At 50.1% G+C, this 17,644-nt stretch overlaps 1 protein-coding gene across 1 annotated transcript in view; it reads left to right on the top strand.

Moving 5' to 3' along the window:
* Positions 1–2,920: 2,920 nt before the first annotated feature.
* The window catches only part of LOC109314800, a 22,445-nt gene continuing 7,721 nt past the window's right edge, over positions 2,921–17,644 (top strand). The window contains exons 1-21 of the mRNA XM_019542134.1: positions 2,921–2,930; positions 3,275–3,393; positions 4,423–4,581; positions 5,069–5,280; positions 6,122–6,207; positions 6,423–6,553; positions 7,797–7,943; positions 8,705–8,895; positions 9,154–9,236; positions 9,601–9,737; positions 10,185–10,309; positions 11,349–11,502; positions 12,605–12,823; positions 13,018–13,188; positions 13,487–13,633; positions 14,387–14,436; positions 14,924–15,044; positions 15,811–15,896; positions 16,747–16,873; positions 17,188–17,378; positions 17,496–17,586. Of these exons, the coding sequence (XP_019397679.1) occupies positions 2,921–2,930; positions 3,275–3,393; positions 4,423–4,581; positions 5,069–5,280; positions 6,122–6,207; positions 6,423–6,553; positions 7,797–7,943; positions 8,705–8,895; positions 9,154–9,236; positions 9,601–9,737; positions 10,185–10,309; positions 11,349–11,502; positions 12,605–12,823; positions 13,018–13,188; positions 13,487–13,633; positions 14,387–14,436; positions 14,924–15,044; positions 15,811–15,896; positions 16,747–16,873; positions 17,188–17,378; positions 17,496–17,586 (2,757 nt within the window). The remainder of the gene's footprint in view (positions 2,931–3,274; positions 3,394–4,422; positions 4,582–5,068; positions 5,281–6,121; positions 6,208–6,422; positions 6,554–7,796; positions 7,944–8,704; positions 8,896–9,153; positions 9,237–9,600; positions 9,738–10,184; positions 10,310–11,348; positions 11,503–12,604; positions 12,824–13,017; positions 13,189–13,486; positions 13,634–14,386; positions 14,437–14,923; positions 15,045–15,810; positions 15,897–16,746; positions 16,874–17,187; positions 17,379–17,495; positions 17,587–17,644) is intronic.

Here is a 17,644-nt window from a genome sequence, read left to right as displayed (position 1 = left end):
TCAGTTGACAATAAAAGCAGCGGTGGCCTTAGGGTTGTTGGGGCCCTGGGCAAGAGAGACATTTGGGGCCCCTTAGAGGCTTAATTTTGATGACCTATTAGCAAGTTGGACATTTGTTGCAAAATTTTGGGACCCAAAAAGTGGGGGGCCCTGGGCAGTCTCCTGGTTTGCCATCCCCTAAGGCCGCCACTGCAATATAAGGTCCTTGTCATGGGTGAGGCACCCGTCTGTGAAAACAGATTACATGAGCACATCCCAGCAGTGCCCAAGTTCAAGGTCCATCTCTGAGATGACCCCAAAATCAGGGTGGAGGAAATAAGCACTGACCCCATGAAAGTCCCTGAGTGATTTACACAAGTGGAGGGGCACATTACACCCTGGCTGTTAGCTGAGCACAGCATGGATGTGGGTGGCAGCGGAGGGTAACCTTGACTGCTGATATGTGTGTAAAATGAGCGTAACTCTCACACCCAGGGGCAGGGGTGTAGGGGCGGTGAGACAAGGTCAAGCCTTCTCCTGCCACTATAATATATACTGCACTGCTCGCACAATTCAGCCCTGCCCTGGACAACAGACACAGCCACAGACCTCAAGAGATGCTGCACACACACGCTTTGCACTCTGCTAGCTATGGGCTTTTTAGGAGTTTGCAGGGTGGGGTGGAGAGATGGGTTATTTAGCACATGCATATCCTAAAGGCCTTCATGCACTGCTTTTTTGGCCATTAACATCAGGGGAGCTGGACTCTGTTCTATGGGGAAAAGCAACAGCTAATGAACTTGGTGCTAAAGACATGGCATTAGGGTTTGCCATGGGCCTATACATCTATGTCGTTCTCTCTCTGTCTTTGCAGTGAGGATGATGAAGGGTCCTCCAATTTCACTCGCTTAGTCTGCAATAATGTAAGTACGGCGGAGCAGCCCCCGGCACGTCCTCTCTCTTCCATTCAGCCTTATTTTCCCTGCAACATAGCCATCTCCCGTACCTCACATAGCCCTAGCTAGGGCGTTATCCCATTCGCAGAAATCACATGGGAATTACGAGAAGGATTTGAGCAAGTTTCATGTCTCTCAGACGGGGGCTTTGTTTCTTTTCCAGCTACAAAACTTGTCGAGGTGGAACCGTTCCTCCCTCCACAGCACCTTCGAGCTCCTCCTGAAGAGCAAGGACGATCTCCAGCCCAAAGCTCTGAAGGTGTTTATCAGCCAAGCAAACATCACAGAGCTGGAGGCAGCCTTAGACGGGTTGCTTGGCAAGGTAAAAGTGTATTTTACCTTCCCTGAAGAAAGCCTCGAGGGATTTGAAGTCCGTATTTCGCTCCAGCTCTTTCAAGCTGCCCATTACTTTCTTCTTCTGTCCATTTAGGTGCTTTATTGTTTCACATTAATTATTCTCCTCCAGGGACTTTGCTTTCAGTCAGGATTGCAAAGCACCAATATCTTGCTATATCAGCAGTAAGAGGGCAGCAGCCACCACTATCACGGGGTTCAGGTCCCTCTTCTAAGTGTACAGGTTGCTCGCCAGGACTCCTGGGTTCCCCTCGGCCTTGCTCGTTGACCATGGGCAAAACACCATCTCCCTCTGTGCCCGATTATCCTCACTTATTAAAAGGAGGCAACAGCCACCTCCAGTTTTGCAGCGTGAGGTTGCTCGTGAATGGACTAGAACAATGCAATATTCACTTGTGAATAGTTTCACGGATACGTTGGCCAACTTCATTTCACCATGATGCAGCTTCGCAAACGCTTAGCTGAATGCACAAAGCAATTCATCTTATGATAAAGGGCTTAAGCATCTCTAATTGGGAACTGTCATGATTGAAGTAATGTTTGTAAAGCCCTTGGGGATCCCTGGATGACTACACCCAGTCAAAAGGCTCGTGTTTATGCTGCAGGTTAATGCCTCCCTCATCCCAGCAAAGCAGAAGGGCATTGTGCTGGAGGCTTTATGGGACGGGAAGCTGAGGAACGAAGAGCGTTTCAACGAGACAGAGTTTGTGGGGCCGTGGTTCCAAAAGAGGCTGCGGCCCTTTTTATCTGCTATTTCTGCCGACATCCTCCACTGCCTTCACCACAAGACCATGAGATGTGCACAGTATCAGGCCATGTATGTGTCAGGGTTTCATCTAGTGGAAGCATTAACATCACTAAACTTTCCTCTCGGGGAGTTCAGGGTGGAGTATGCAGGAGACCGGGGCTGGATGCACGTGGTATTGCAAGGGCCTGACCTCACAAGTGTACCAATAATTGCAGAGGGAGATAATAATTTCAGAGGCAATAATTGCAGAGGGAAATAATAATTTCAGAGGCAATAATTGCAGAGGGAAACGGACAGAAGTAGCTTGAGGCGGTGGCAGGACTGCGTGACATCTTCTACCTGGGCGATAGGTGCATTGGATGAATGGGCTGGTAGATGCAATCCTGGGTCACTATACACACGTGACTGATATCTTGGCATTCATAACATCAGCTCCTCTGATGAGAGGATGGGAAAGATGAAGGGGGACTCATGAACGCGATGACGAGAGAGTGAGTGAGCTAGGGAAAGACGGGGTGAGAGACGCAGCGGAGGAGCGAGGGCATGGTGCTCAAGAGCAGGATCCATCCACCAGAGTTCACGGTCAGGCGAGCGCATTTGGCAACCTCTTCTCTAAAGAGAATTGGACCGTTTGCCTGTGATAGCCTATCTGCTTGCTCTCTCTCATGCTCGTGTCTCGTTGCCTTTTAAGAGTTCAAGCCCTGGACCTAGAGTTTAAGGAGATGAGCCATGCTACCCGAGAGGCCGTCTATAGGGGCTTCCAGCTCTCTTTCCTGAAAGGGTTAAAAGCTGAAGGTAAGAGGCAAGCCGAGCACCCCTTTGGCTCCTACCAGATCCGAATGGCAACTTTGCTCCAATACGTGAAAATCTTTGCAGACAACTCATGCACAAAGGTACTGGCGAGTGCATCGGCCGCCCGGAAAACCGCTGCACTTACACAACAATGCAGATGTTTTACTGAGGGGTTGGGGCGGTGCTTTGACTCCTCTTTCTTGTAGCTCATGGCCTGTTAAGTCTTATGAGGCAAGGCTGTCTTGTGGGGTCTTATTTAACCACCCGTATAATTGGGAGAGCTGTTGGACAAGCTTTCAGGCATCGCGTGCCCTTCCTCAGGTCTGAAGGAGAAGCAGGCGGAGGCTGAGCTAGATATCCCTGCAGATGCCGTGCATCTTTGCAATGCCTCATTTGTCCAGCCTTCGTTGGGGATGCCCCCATTGCCGCTTCTTGTTCCTCGCAGGGTCTGCGTGTGTCGATGGCCTCACCAACACCTCTGCCTGGCTCTCTGTCAACTTGAGGAGGTTCAGCCAATACGCCACGTACGCAGACCTGCTCTCTCTGAACGCTGCATTCAGTGGGGTACGTAGCACCTACGGCCACTTCCACACCTACAGCAGCGCAGGGTCATAGTTTGGGGGAAGGACCCTGTTCTGAATGAGCTCCAGTCCAGCAAGCTAATAATCCAGCTCAAAGACCATGGGATCCACTCAGACCTCAGTTATGCTGGAGTAATTTTGGATTTACAAGACTCCAGTCCAGGGAGCCATGTGCACTAAGCAGGCTGCCCCAGAGCATGGCCAGTTGGGAATTTTCCAATGAAACAAGTTTGATGGCTGGTTGGTTCATGGCTGGTTCATGGTTTTATGCCTGGTTGGCTCATTTTCCAATTTAACAAGTTTTATGGCTTGTTGGGTCATGGCTGGGTCATGGCTTTATGCCTGGTTGGCTCATTTTCCAACAAAACAAGTTTTATGGCCGGTTGGTTCATGGCTGGTTCATGGCTTTATGCCTGGTTGGCTCATTTTCCAATGAAACAAGTTTTATGGCTGTTCTAAATGAGCTACTGGCATCAGGCTGGGACAGATCGTAGTGGTTTCAAAGCCTGCTGTCATCATCAGCCTTGACTGGCCTCTTGGCTGGTGGTTTCAGGCCTGCTTGGCCGCTGTGGAGAATGAGACGCACTGGAAGGGGTCTTCTGACCAAGAGCTGGAGCATATCAAAATTAGGGACCCCGTGGACAGGGCAGGAGGGTGAGCTGCTGTATATGCAGTTGAGCTCTTTGTAGTCTCAAGTCATCGGTCTTGTGATCCAGAGTCCCACCAATGGAAATCAATCCAATCCCAACCCTCTCCAACCTGGGGTGTTTTCAGAAAACTGAAGCCATCCATGGTCTTCCTTGGATCATCCACCCTGGCAATCTTTAAAAAAAAGTCTTGACACCCATCTTGCTGGGGTCAAGTTTTACTTTCCTGCCCAAGTGCCGTGAGGTCCCTTCCAGCCCTTAACAACTATGAAACTATGGATCATGAGGATAGCTGTCTCTGGTTTCCCTGCTCTCCAAAGCTGATGCTTCATTCCTAACTTCCTTTTGCTCTTTCCCTGTCTTAGTTTGATGTGCTCCACAGCTTGACCGTGAAGCAACTGGCACAGCTAACAGTCGCCAACAGGACCGTTGAGGCAACCGAAGATCTCCAGAGACTCCTGGCTTTTGTCACCAACTCAACTGTTGCCGAATATATTGATGAATTGAACAGACAAGTCAACCTGGTGAGAGCCTTCCCCATAATCCTTCCAGCGTACCAGGTTATGCTCTGCTCTGCCGCCGTTTGAGGACCTATTGCTGACGTTAGTTGAAATTTGGGGGGTAAAACCTGTTGTAGGATGCACGGCTCTTGAGATGATCAACGCTGTCCTTAAGCAGGCCTGGAGGTGCTGCACAGTACCTGCTCCTTATGTCCATCCTTGGTAACAACTTCCCTCCCTCTCCAGAAGGTACATGCAGGCGTAGGAAGGGAAAATGAAGGCTGGGTTTGGACAGTGGAGCTGGGAGAGTTTGGGAGAGCTTTTATTTTCCAAAGCAGGGGTGCGGGCATGAAGAAGACAGGAAAAAAACAAGAAGACAGGAAAAAAACAAGAGGAAAAAACCCAACTGGTGCAGGTTTGCTGTGCAAAGGCCCCTCTCCGCGGGAAGCAGGCAGCCGCCGTGCTTGGCATCACTTTCCATACCTTGCCCTTCTCCTTTCATTTCTTCCAGGCCAACAGCAGCCTGGAGACAGAGACCAAAGCCGTGCTGTTGCAACACGTCCTCATGGCAGCGAGGCCGATACTGCAGGCAGCAAACGATACAGAGTTCACGCACTGGATGAATCCTCGCCTCGCCGGCTTGATTCCTGGGCTGAACCGAACCCACGTCCCCCTGTTTTTCGAGGGCTTGGACACTAGGACCTGCACTGCCGTCAAGGCTGCGTAAGAGCTGTTGTCTTCCCTGTTCTTCCTAGGGCGGCTTTGCAAGAGTGCTGTCATTAATTGCAGCCGGTATTTCCCTTCTTTTTTCAGTGAAAAAAAATCTAACTCTGAGATGGGTCCACTAAGACCCAGACCATTTCCAGGGACAGCTGTGGTCGAGTCCCTGGAGTCCAGGCACCTCCTGACCCTGTTCTCCTCTATACGCCAGGCTCCACACCTGAACTACACTTCCCATGATGCTCTCTGGTCCCCTCCCCTGGGTGAGCCACCAGCCTGCATCAAGGGAGACCCGGGCTCCAGTGCGGACGCTTGTCCTGAAACACCGTCGCTTCCCCTCAAAAGCCCCATTTCCCACTGAAAAGCAACATGGACAGAAAATTCTCAACCAGGGGGTCCCAGACACCGGTATTATCCAATGGTGCCTTCCCTAAAAGCCTTTCACACGGACAGGGAGGTCTGGTGATCCCTGTTTTGCAGACAAGAGGGACAGATGCAGAGAGAGGAAGCTGTATGGCTTAAGTGATGCAGATGCCCTGACTTATTCCTGTGATGGGATCAGTGCATCATGCAGCTCCCGCTGTTCGTTGCATGATTATTATTGCTTGTGGTGATGACCCAAAGCTGCACAATGAGGTCAATTCAAAGACTCCTGGCTACTGGGAAAGCTAGAGAAGGCCACCAAGTTAATAAATGGCCCCTGTACGTGCTCACTTCTTAGCGATAAAACTGTCTCTGGAAAGCCCAAAATATTACAGGGATGTCTGTGCTACCTGCAAGGAGCTGAAATCCCAGGAGAGAACGGCTCTGTGAGCTAAATGATGTGTTTGTGCTTGTGTCACAGGGTGACTGTGCTTAATAACTCCATCGCCGACTTCGGCAGCCCCACGCAACACAGCATTTACCAGGAGATTCGGGACCGGACAGCAAGTAAGATGCATTGATCACGGCCGAGTTTGGCCGCTTGCTTCTGCTGCTTTTGCAAAACACTGACCTTTCCTAATCCCTGCGTGTGTCTGCACGTGCAGAGATGTGTGCAATACGGTGTACAACCGCTGTTGTCCTTTGGCTAATCCCCCCCCGAGAGCCCCACTCCCGTGCATTTGTACTTTAAATTCACCGCCTTTTCTCTCTGGTTGTTTCAGACTCCTCGCTACAGTGCTACACCACAGACACTAGCTTTGCTGTGTATTTGAGAGAGACATTTCAGGGCTTTGGCGCTTTCCTGAACCTGAGAGATCTCAGATCCATCATTCCAGCGTCTGGCATCCAAAAGGTACCACGCATGCATCGTCTCGCTGCAGCCAGCCCATGTGTCCGTACAGCCCACATGAGCAATACTTTAGACCTCCCTGCATATTCAGTGTCTGGGCTTCAGAGGCATTTCTCCATCCCTCCAGTCTACCCTGCATGTTTATAGGGCTCATCACAATGGTGTCTGTAAGACAGTTTCTCCCCAACCACACCTCTCCTCTTTTTACTGTCAGATGTTTCTGATGCTCTTTCCACTGCCTGCTGTCCCAAAGAGGTTTGCTCTGAAAAATTTGACTTGTGATGAGAAACCTTTACACACACATGTAGTTCCCATGGGCAATATCAAGGCTTTCCCCCCGTGACTGAGGCTTTGCAGAGCTGGGCCCCACAACAATAGCTCTGAGTCCAGTTCTTAGTCGGCAGGTCCATTGGCGACGTCTGGGGGTGCACGCAGATGAACGTGCACCCTGAGATCGGCCGTGCACCCCCTGGAACCACCAGCCACGAACTCCCCGCTCCCCATCGGCGATCTGGTGCTCCCCCCAGACTTGGGAGGTGCCAGTCGCCCATGGGCAGGTCTAATCTCTGTTGCAAAACCCACCACTAAAGTGAACATGAATTGGCTCCGGTGCTGATGGTCTTGACAGAGCTACTGAGAGCTGCCTGGCTACCGAGTATGAACTCATTTCATTACTAGAAGTGGCAACTCCAGCTTAGACTTGGGAAGTTTGCAATGCTGAAGACCTGCTTTTTGCCAATTCTGAAGCTGAACAGCTCTGCAGCTTGTTAATCACAGAAAATGAGAGTTGAAGGGACCTCAGGAGGTCACATCCAGTCCAACCCCCTGCTCCAAGCAGGACCAGCCCCAGCTACATCATCCCAGCCAGGGCTTTGTCTAGCCGGGTCTTAAACACCTCCAAGGATGGAGAGAGATTGCACCACCTCACTAGGTAATCCCTTCCAGGGCTTCACCACCCTCCTGGTGAGAAAATTAAACCCACAAGAGCTGCTATTTCCAGCTGGGAAGCTCGGGGTCACCCCGGCTTGAATGCACAACTTTCTGGGCTCTGGCTCACCCCTCCAGCCCCTTGGTCACAGAGCCCTTTCCTTAAAGGTGGGCACTGTATTTGCCCTGGGACCTCCCTGATGGTCACGAGTGTTCAAAGATCGTGGCCGGCGGCTCTGCAATCGTCTCAGCTCCTCTCATACTCCTGGGGATACAGTGGTCTGCCTTCCCCACCCTCATGTGGATGTCTTTGTTCCAGATTGCAAACACGATGGCTCCTGCTGCCTTGGCTGACCTGTTCTCCAGCCCTGCGTTCCTCAACGACGACGCCTTCCTGACCGCTCTTGTGAAGACCTATGAAAGGAAAGGGGACTTTATTGACCAGCTGAACAAGAAGAGCATTGCGGTAGGTCAAGCATTTGCTTCTTGCTATCCAACAAGCCAAGCAAATCTCCACGTTGGATTGAACTTTAGAAAAACACCCCACTTGTCACGTGAACTAGCATGTCCCAAGCAAGAGGATTCAGAAAGTCCCATGAATTTCATAGATTTCATAGACATTTGGGCTGGAAGGGACCTCGGAGGATCATCGAGTCCAGTCCCTGCCCCGGGGTAGGAAGTCAGCTGGGGTCATAGGATCCCAGCAAGAACATTTCCCCTGAGAGCATTAGGCACCAAAATGAAGGAAAAGCTTTGTCTTTAGGACATCCTGGACCTTGTAGGACATTTCCCACAACATTTAATTGGGCTTGAAAAGGTTATCAGGACAAAAAGAAAAAGGGAGAAAAAAAATATGCATAATTGAAAAGGACCATGGGACTGCCCCCAAGTTGAGGACTAAAGTCTGCCTCTATGACAGCTGTGCTGAAGCAGTAATTGATCCCAATAAACCCTTCTTTCCCCTCCAACCAGCATAACTGTGACTCTGGGAGAGGGTTAGTTGCTATAGTTGAATGCCAATATGAGAATCTAGCTGGATGGTGAAGTCCACCAAGAGAAGGAAAGGACCTGTATTCGCTCCCCATGCCCACTGCCAGCACAGCACAGACTCTGCAGAAAAGGGATGGTGTTGATATCAGCCCTGGGGTCTGAGAGTAAAGCTCTTTGTGCTTCATGGGTGCGAGGCCGTCGCCTGCGAAGTGCTGTGTCCCTTTGCTTCTCTTTTAGGAGACCCTCCCCGGGGACACCAGAGCAGCCATTCTGGCAGGCGTGTGGCCTGCGGTGGTCAGGAGTGACCGTGAGACAGAGGTGGATGCCTGGCTCAGCACACGCCTGTCGCCGTACTTCAGCTCTCTCCAAAGTCCCCTGCTGAGCTCCAGTGACACCTTGCAAGCCACGTGCACGGCTTTCCGCAAGATGTAAGTGCGGCGGGGGGCACAGGGAGGATTTCCCATCCTTATGCAAACGGTCACGACGAAGACTTGTTTCAACTGGGAATGAGACCGAATGGCTTAGGAGGCCCCGCCTGGTCCAATGGTCCTGTAATGTGAAGTAGGCAAAGCCCCTAGCTTTCCCTTTCTGTCTTCGGAGGCTGCCCCATTGCTCAGCAGCAAACCCATTCCCTTCCTTTTCCAGACTAACCCTTGCAACCCCGCTGTTTCTCTTCCAACTTGCAGCGTGGACAAACTGAGTCATAACAGCACCGCTTTGAAGGTCAGCGAGCGAGAGGTGTATCATGCCATCCAGGCCTATCTCACCGGTAAGTCTCAGCGCCCGGCCTAAGAGCTTCTGAGTTACGTCCCCTCCGAGATGTGCCAGGCAGGGAACAGCTTCTGTCCACTCGGGACATCAGAGTGGCCAACAGCACTGCTTGAGTTGAGATGCTAGCGTAGGATCCATATCTGCACCTGGTGTGGGCTGAAGTGCAGAGATCAGCTTCGTGGGGTGAATCAGAGCGGGTTTGGGGTGGAGTCTGCAATGCTGAAATCACTCTAGATTCTTATAAGTGATTTTAATCTCTAATAGCAAGACTCTTAAGGCATCGCAGGTAGCTGTGGATATTCATCTCTAAATGTTATACGCAATTGCTTGTCTACAATAATTTTCTGTCCTCCATCACGTAGCGAGTCCTGCCAGGCCCAGGTGCTACAATGCCAGCAACCCCAAGACAGCGAACTGGTTTGCTGCTTACCTTGGGCATTACATCCGCTACAGCAGTGCAGAAGATGTACGATCATTCACAAATAATGACAACACTGCGGTGAGTATCTGGTAGTCTTGCACAGTCCCTTGTCAGGGGTGAATGGGGCTCACAGCAGCTGCTGAAGGACCTTCAATTGCTCGTGGACGCTTATGAGTCCCAGTGCAATCAAGCTCACATGTGTACCTGGCGGTACATCGGTATCTGCTTGAATTCACCCATGGATTCACTTCCTTGCAGAGAAAGACCAAGCTATTTGCTGCCAACCGTCCATCAGGCTTTATTTCTCACTCACTGGGCAGACAGACCCCCCGCCCCTGAATGGGTAGCATATGCCAAGGTACCTGATTTGTATTAAGCAGTACTAGATTTACCACTGGAAGGCACACTCGATGCAATTTCTAGCCTAGTCTTAGAGTCCCTGAGCTCAACAGTGCTTGGCGAAGTCAGCAGAAGCGCTATCTCTAGAAATCCCGCAGTGGACATCGCATACTTCTCTTTTTCCAGCTCCAGGATCTTGCCATAAACAGAGACAATCTGAGACTCATCAACCACACGCAAATCCCAAGGGACACGGCCGAGCTGTATGCTACCTCGCTCTTTGCCAAGAACGCAAACTTCAGTCTCATCAAGTAAGAAGGAAATATGTATTTAAACTCTCAAACTATGGAAATCATGCAGGAAATTGATTTGAGGTTTTCTTTGCTTTCATGTACTTCATCTGCTACTAAGATGAGCAGTTTTTGTTCATCCAAATATATAAATATATATGTAACGTGTTATCTATCTATCCATCTAAATATATATATATATATTGCACATTATCTATCTATCACACATTATCTATCCAAATATATCACCCATTATCTATTTTTCTATCTATCTATCTATCTAAATATATATATCACATGTTATCTATCTGAATATATCACCCATTATCTATCTAGCTATCTATCTGTCTATCTATTTAAATATATATCACACATTATCTATCTATCTATCTAAATATATATATCACATGTTATCTATCTATCTAAATATATCACCCACTATCTATCTAGCTAAATATATATATCACATGTTACCTAGCTGTCCATCTAAATATATCACACGCTATCTATCTAGCTAAATATATCACACACTATCTATCTATCTATCTCTATATAGATAGCTATATAGAGATAGATAAATAGATAGAGCTCCATTTCTATATATCTCGTAAGTAGAGACATATATCTCTAATATAGCCAACTAGATCTATGTGTATTTACCTCTTTCAAATAGCCTATCCACATATCTTGTGTTACAGGTGAGCAGTTAGTGATAATTATACTCCATAAAAAACAAACATCCTTTGTTTTCTTGAATGCCATCTGAAAAATTTAAATGTCTTAAGTTTAAACCAAAACATTGCTTTTTTCTGCTATTCCCCAACCCATTTTCTCTCTTACTCAGTTTTGACACTGAAACAGAGGAAAGGGGGGAAAAGAGAGCTAGAAGGTTTTTTAAAAATGGATTAAGCAAAAAAGGCAAATATGTGAACTCTTGAGATGGTCCGCTTGGAGTTTTTGTTGAGAAATAGGAGAGTTTTAGAAAATGGGGAAAAGCAGATAGAGTCGCACCGTTTCACACGTGCCTGGCTAACAGACCTTGCACTGGGCTTGCTCCCAGCCTGCCCGGCCCACTGCTCTGCTTTGCAAGACATTCGACTGCCATCCAGCGGCTCAGCTCCGCGGACGCACTCAGTGTCATTTCCAGGATAAACCTCCACTGCGGCCCCTCAAGCACCCCCGTGCCCACGGAGCCCACCCTCTCCGACCACCAGGTACGTGCTCAGCGCCCCGTGTGATGCCCTGCCGAGGAACGGTACTGAGCCATTCGCAGACTACAGAGGATCATCCCCGTTTGGGGTCACTGGGAGAGGGAAGCCAGATCCTGGGCTGCGGGCTGGATTTGGATCCAGGAACTCGGGGGGGCGGGGGGAGGGTTGCCGTCATTTCTGGAGTTTTGGGTCATAGCAGATAAAGCAGAACTCAGTAGCATCCTTCTCCCCAAGCTTTTCTTTGGTCAAAACTGCAGACTCAATGATACAAGAATATGTTATGGGGTTGGGGCACATGACTTATGGTTGTGGGGCTGGGGCACGTGACTGGTGAGGAGAGGCTGAGGGAACTGGGCTGATTTAGTCTGGAGAAGAGAAGACCGAGGCAGGTTGAATAGCAGCCTTCAGCTCCCTGCAAAGAGGATGGAGCTGGGCTGGTCTCAGTGGGGGCAGGTGACAGGACAAGGAGCAATGGGCTCAGGCTGCAGCAAGGAAAGTTGAGGTTGGATATTAGGAAAAACTCTTTCAGGAGGAGGGCGATGAAGCGCTGGAATAGGTCACCCAGAGAAGTGGTGGGATCTCCATCCTTGGAGGTTTTTAGGACCCAGATAGGCAAAGCCTTGTCTGGGATGATGTAGTTGGAGCTGCTCCTGCTCTGAGCAGGGGGTTGGACTGGATGTGACCTCCTGCAGTCCCTTCCAAGCCTCATTTTCTATGACTCTATGATTTTCTGTTTTAGTTCATTTAGATTTCACCAGTCGGTCACTTGGAAAAGGAACTAAAAGACTTCCACATGTTTCATTTCCACATCTTCCAGATGAATCCTTGGATCGTTTCGGCCTGAAATGCAATTTTGTTTGGAAATTTCCTTTGACCTCATTAAAACAAGAACATTCAAAAGTGGCCAAAACAACTTTTACCTGTTGTCCAAATACACCCATTCATGCATAAGTAGTAAATAAAAAGAAAAACAATGAAAGAAGTGCAATACGGCTGAGCAGAGCTCTGTCCCAGCAGCACGTCCTGTGTAGCCTTTGGTGGGCTTAGCAGCTCATTCCTGATTCATCGATTATTATTCATTGTCCTCCTCTCCCTTCCCATCTAGCTTGCAACCATGCTGGTTGCACAAGTTACTTCCCTCAATGCCAACACCTTGACTGCACTGGGACAGCAAGCCTTGGGCTTGACCTTTGGGCAGATTTCGAAGCTGAGAGCAGAGGATGTAGCAGAGCCTGCGACTTTGCAGGCACTTGGTCAAGTCCACGGCTGGAACCGGGGACAGGCCCAGGGGCTGGTGAACAAAGTGATCAGCAGTAACTTCACGGTAGGAGTTTGTCATCCTAAGAACACAAGAGCATTTGCTTGAAAAAACCTACTTGCAATGATGCTGTGGTCAGGGGGCAATGGATTTTAATTGCACGTTAGTCACGGATTGGGTTAGTGGGTCAGGCCTCAGAAGAGGGTTGTAAGGTCAGGGCTGTAACCACGGCTGTTCTCTGCTTCGTTTCCCAATTGCAGTTGGACACGGCAGAGGCATTTCACAAACTTGGAACATTGCTACCGGGCCTCCCCGGTCGTGTCTTCAGCAACATCCCCGCAGACACTGCCAAGGAGATGGCTAAAAACGAAGGCTTCTCGAGGGCCATCAAAAAGGCACCTCGCTACCTGAAGAGAGCTTTTGTGGACAGGGTGAGCAAAGCGGTTGGGAGAAAACCTCCCTTCTTCATACCAGGCACCTCCCCTCTTCGACAGACCAAATGCAAATTTGCCAGCTGCACGGTTCATCTGCTGGGTAGGAGGTTGCAAAACTTGGGAAGTCCATGAAAAAAATCAGGGACCTCTTTGCCTTGACTGCTTCATTAGCAGTATCGAGTATGCTGTTATTGCCTTGATTTATTCCCCCCAAACCTCCAAGGCATTGACTGGGCAAGGCCACAGGGGAGGCTAGTGACTTGTCTTGTGATGCACCTTCATCCCACTCTTGTAGATCATCTCCAGGTCCTCCTCTCTGAATGACATTTTACACGACGTGCCTGATGCTCTGGTGGACCAAGTCCCCATCTCGTTGCTGGTCCTGCAAGATGGGCACCTAGATCTTCACCAAATCCAACAGAAGCAGTGGTCCGCGGAGCAGGTAATGTGACTATTGTGTCTTTTGGAGCAAATTTGAGTCTAGCACATCTGGTCTTGGCTGGTGCTGGTTAAGACAATGAGGTTGGGCTTGAATCCAAGTTCTGGACTCAGCTGTGGCAAGGATCTGTTCTGTTTAATGCTCCGTGTAACTCAGCCCTCGGGGGTAATTTGGGAAGTAGGACACAGGACTGGGAGGTCTCCTGTGTCGTTAGATCAGTCCCCTGCTCTCCCAGGCCATCAGAGCACAAACTGCCCTCCATCAACTCACCAAGCCCCAAGCTTTAAAGCTGGTTGTTGCAGCTGGAGGCTGTTCTGCAACCTCCCTCCTTGGAGGGTTAGAAACCTCATTCCCCGTCTCGACTTAGTCATGGCTCATTCGTCTGGTGCCGACGTGACGCTTAAAGAGCTGGTGTTGACCACACTAGAGAAAGGAGTTGCATCCCCTCTGAGGCAGGGGACAGGACCCTTCGTAGAGCCAGCTCTCCCTTCCCCTGACCACGCTCCCGGCCCTTCTCTGCCACTTTTCCAATTGCAATTCTTTTGTGCTCCTGTCTGAACTGCCAAAGCTTTCTCAGACATCTTCGTGACAAGGGGTGTTTGCCCCGACAAAGCACCCACCATGAGACACGAGAGCACACGGTAATATTCGGCAGTCTGGGCTCTTGGCTCCTCCGGGATGCCGTGTGTAAGCGCTTCTCTCCCATATATTCTTGCCCTTTCTGCGGGCCTGAGTGCACACGGTTCTCGTTCGCAGGCGGCGGTGTTTTTTGAGCGTGTGCTGACTGCCACGGAGAATCGCACGGAGTGAGTACTACCTCGCTTGTACCTCCTGTTTCAGAAGGGGAGAGAAAATCATTTGATGCGGATCTCTTTCTAACCCCCGCTCAGGACCGGCCGCTCGCATCAGAAGAGGGGCCGGATTTCAAATCGAAATCCCTTGATAAATCTGGGCCCCGGTGACCTCTGGGCAGCAATTGATTGTTGAAGGAGAATGTAAAGGAAAGCCCAACACAGGGCCCGCAAATGCTTTCCATTAGCCAAGCTCTATGGATGAGGCTTGGCTTCCTTCCCTTAAGGCCAATGCAGAGGTCGAAGCTATACCCCCTTGGCCTGGGGTACACATGCATAATCCCTCCTCACTGTGACATCTTAGGGTCTTCCGGCCTTGTAGCCCCCCTCCAGGATCGGGGGGATGGAGGCAGTGTAGACTTTCCTCTGCCTGGTCATGGGATCAAAAGTGTTTCAAACGCACTCGGTCCTTAACCTACAATTTCCCCTTCCTTGCATTTAGCCTCTCAGCCTCGGTCCTGCATGGTTTCCAGTGCAGCCCAGCCAGCAAACTCTCAGCTGCCCGGGTCTTCTCGATGGCTGAACAGATGACGAAGAAGAACGTGGTCCTGACCCACCACCAGGTAGGGCGAGACATGTCATAGCTCTGGCTGCTGATGGGGAAAAAGGTGTCTTTGATGCGTATGTAATCCTTGATGAATGACTGATGGGCTTTCAAAGCATGGGCAGCAGTCACACTGCTCCCATAGTGCGCCTGGTTGCAATGGGGCAGTATCCCATTCCCAGGAGATGGGATTTTCAACCCCCGTTGGCACAAACCCCGTAGCTGGTCCTCCGAGGACAGCCTCCAAACCTGTCCCTTTGCCAACTCTGACGGGGGTTAGACTAGATGAGCTGGGGGTTGGACTAGGGACCCGCTGAGGTCCCTTCCAACCCTAATTTTCTATGATTTTTATCATGTCAGCCAACAAGCCAGAGCCCCACTGAACCCTCTGGCAGCATCAGCATTTCACCCCCTTTCCTGAGGGGTGCATTTGTTGAGCAGGCCCATACCCAGCTCAATGGCAAGACAGGGCAGCAGAGCACCCTCTTTAGCCCAGTCTGAGTTAAACTGGGTTCTGCCCAGTAACACAAGGGTAGAAATAAGGTGGAAAAAGGCAAAGCATTGAATGCCAAATCTGAGCAATGTGTGTGTGGGGAGGGGCTGCAGAATGTATGAATCACCTAGGGAAAAAATCCCCAATATTTATTCAGCTAGAGCTGCTAGGCTCTGAAAAGGGAAGTTAGTTTTTTTTCTGGATCTGATGGCCGAGCAATGTTCTTGTTTATCCAGCAAAATATCACAGGGGGTAATATCCACCTCACACCACATGTATTTTTTCCCATCAGTTGTCTTGCCTAGCCAAAATACTGGCTGCGCACAACCTGACAGCCAACTTTACCCACTACCCACGAGACCTGCTGCTTTTCTTTAAGTGAGTATCTCAAGTGAGTGCATTTGCTTTGGGGCTTAATCACGTTAGCAAGCGTCTTAAGATCCGATTCAGCAGTATTTGCTCATATAAACTGCTCTTACTGATGTCCAGTGACACCCAGCGGTGAGCAGGGCTTGGTTTTACAGCACAGGCCACTTGTTGCAGAGCTTGGTTAGTTTTAGAGGCTAATTTTCCTTAATGAGCCCGGCTGAAAATGAGACAGGGCAAAAGCGACAAGAGTTGAAATCTGCATGTCAAAAGGTCTGCAGAAAGCATCAGAGTTGGTCAGCTGGGCTAGAATATCGTGGGATGGGCAGAATTAGTGCAACCTGCCACAGTAGATGAGGAAAGCAGGTAGTAAGGTCCAACCAAGCCCTGGGACAATATGTAGGGATGTTGTAATTAAATCACTTCATTAGTAGGCAGCAGTTTGTAAGGTGCAGGGTGCCAAACATGATTGATCATATGCAGGCAGTGATCCAGGCTTGATGTAAGCATTTCTAATGTATAGAAAGAGTCAAATAGAAATGCACTTAGGATTTGCATCGAGAGCCACTTCCATGTAGCAACCCCTGGTAACATCTCTGACAGCCAAGATCTCCCGAACTGACAAAAATGTGCAAAGATAAAGGTACGAACACCGTCTTTACCATACGAAAGAAGAAGGGTTTGCATCTAACCCTTCACTCTCCCAGCTGTCGGCCAGTCTGAGAGCATGCATAAAGGCCATGCTCAATTTATACTCACTGAAGAGCGTTGCAGTCGGACCAAACGGGGGTCTTGTGCAGGCAACAGCAGTTGCATGCCTCACTGCTTTCCTCCCAGTGACAGCATTTCCCCTTCGTTACAGCTTCACTGAAGTGCACAACGACACCTGCAAAGCCTTTTACACCCTGGCTTCCCAAGGAAACCTCAGCCTGCTGCCACGTGGATCTGCCCAAAGGACCCAGCTCCTGACCAGTGCCCTAGCCTGCCTGGTAAGCTGCATTTGCTTTTAAAGTGCATGCTCTCTGTGCCCTCGCTGCAGCACTCCATCCATCTCCCAGAGTAGATTCAGCGTACTTCATTGCCGTCCCCTTCCAAATATTCTTCATGAGCATTATGGGCCAGGCATTAGCACCGTCATACATGATCCCCTCCACCCTGTTGGCCAGGTGAACTCAGGAAAGGAGCTGAACAACCAACTCCAAAGCTCATCTGCAAAATGGCTTGAGATGCCTCTCTGACCCTTGCTCTTTGGGGTGGTTTCTATCAGGCTCCTAAATCCCTACTGCACGGTCCTCTCCCCCAGGAAGTAGAGAACACCACCCTCAGCAAGGAGCAGCTCGGCAGGCTGGGTGCTTTGGTGTGCGACATGGACGCTGCCGCCATCACAGACTCCCACCCTCGGATCCTGGAGAATTTAAAGCTCTGTCCAGCTCTGACGGAGGCCCAACAGACTGCCCTCAATGCCCGCCTCGGCAGCGGGGAGAGCCAGTACGGGTAGGCACAGCTCCTTTGGCTGTCATGGAGGCTGAGAGCAGCCCCGACGTGGCGGGTTCTTCTTGCCTGGGGTCTTCCGTGAAGGCACTCAACTCTGCTTTCCCCCATCTGGTGCAGGGATCCTTCGTCCTGGGATTTAGCAAGTCTGCAGAAACTTGGGCCGCTTGCTCCATATGTGAACCACACCACGTGGAGCTCAGTGAACGTGGTAGGTTATCCCCGCTAAGGAGCCCTGGGTGGGCTCAGTCCACCCTCTTGGGTAGCTG

The sequence above is a fragment of the Crocodylus porosus genome, unplaced genomic scaffold, assembly GCF_001723895.1.
Source record: "Crocodylus porosus isolate Cpor-Errol unplaced genomic scaffold, CroPor_comp1, whole genome shotgun sequence".
NCBI lineage: Eukaryota > Metazoa > Chordata > Crocodylia > Crocodylidae > Crocodylus > Crocodylus porosus.
This window is presented reverse-complemented; position numbering and strand designations above follow the sequence as displayed.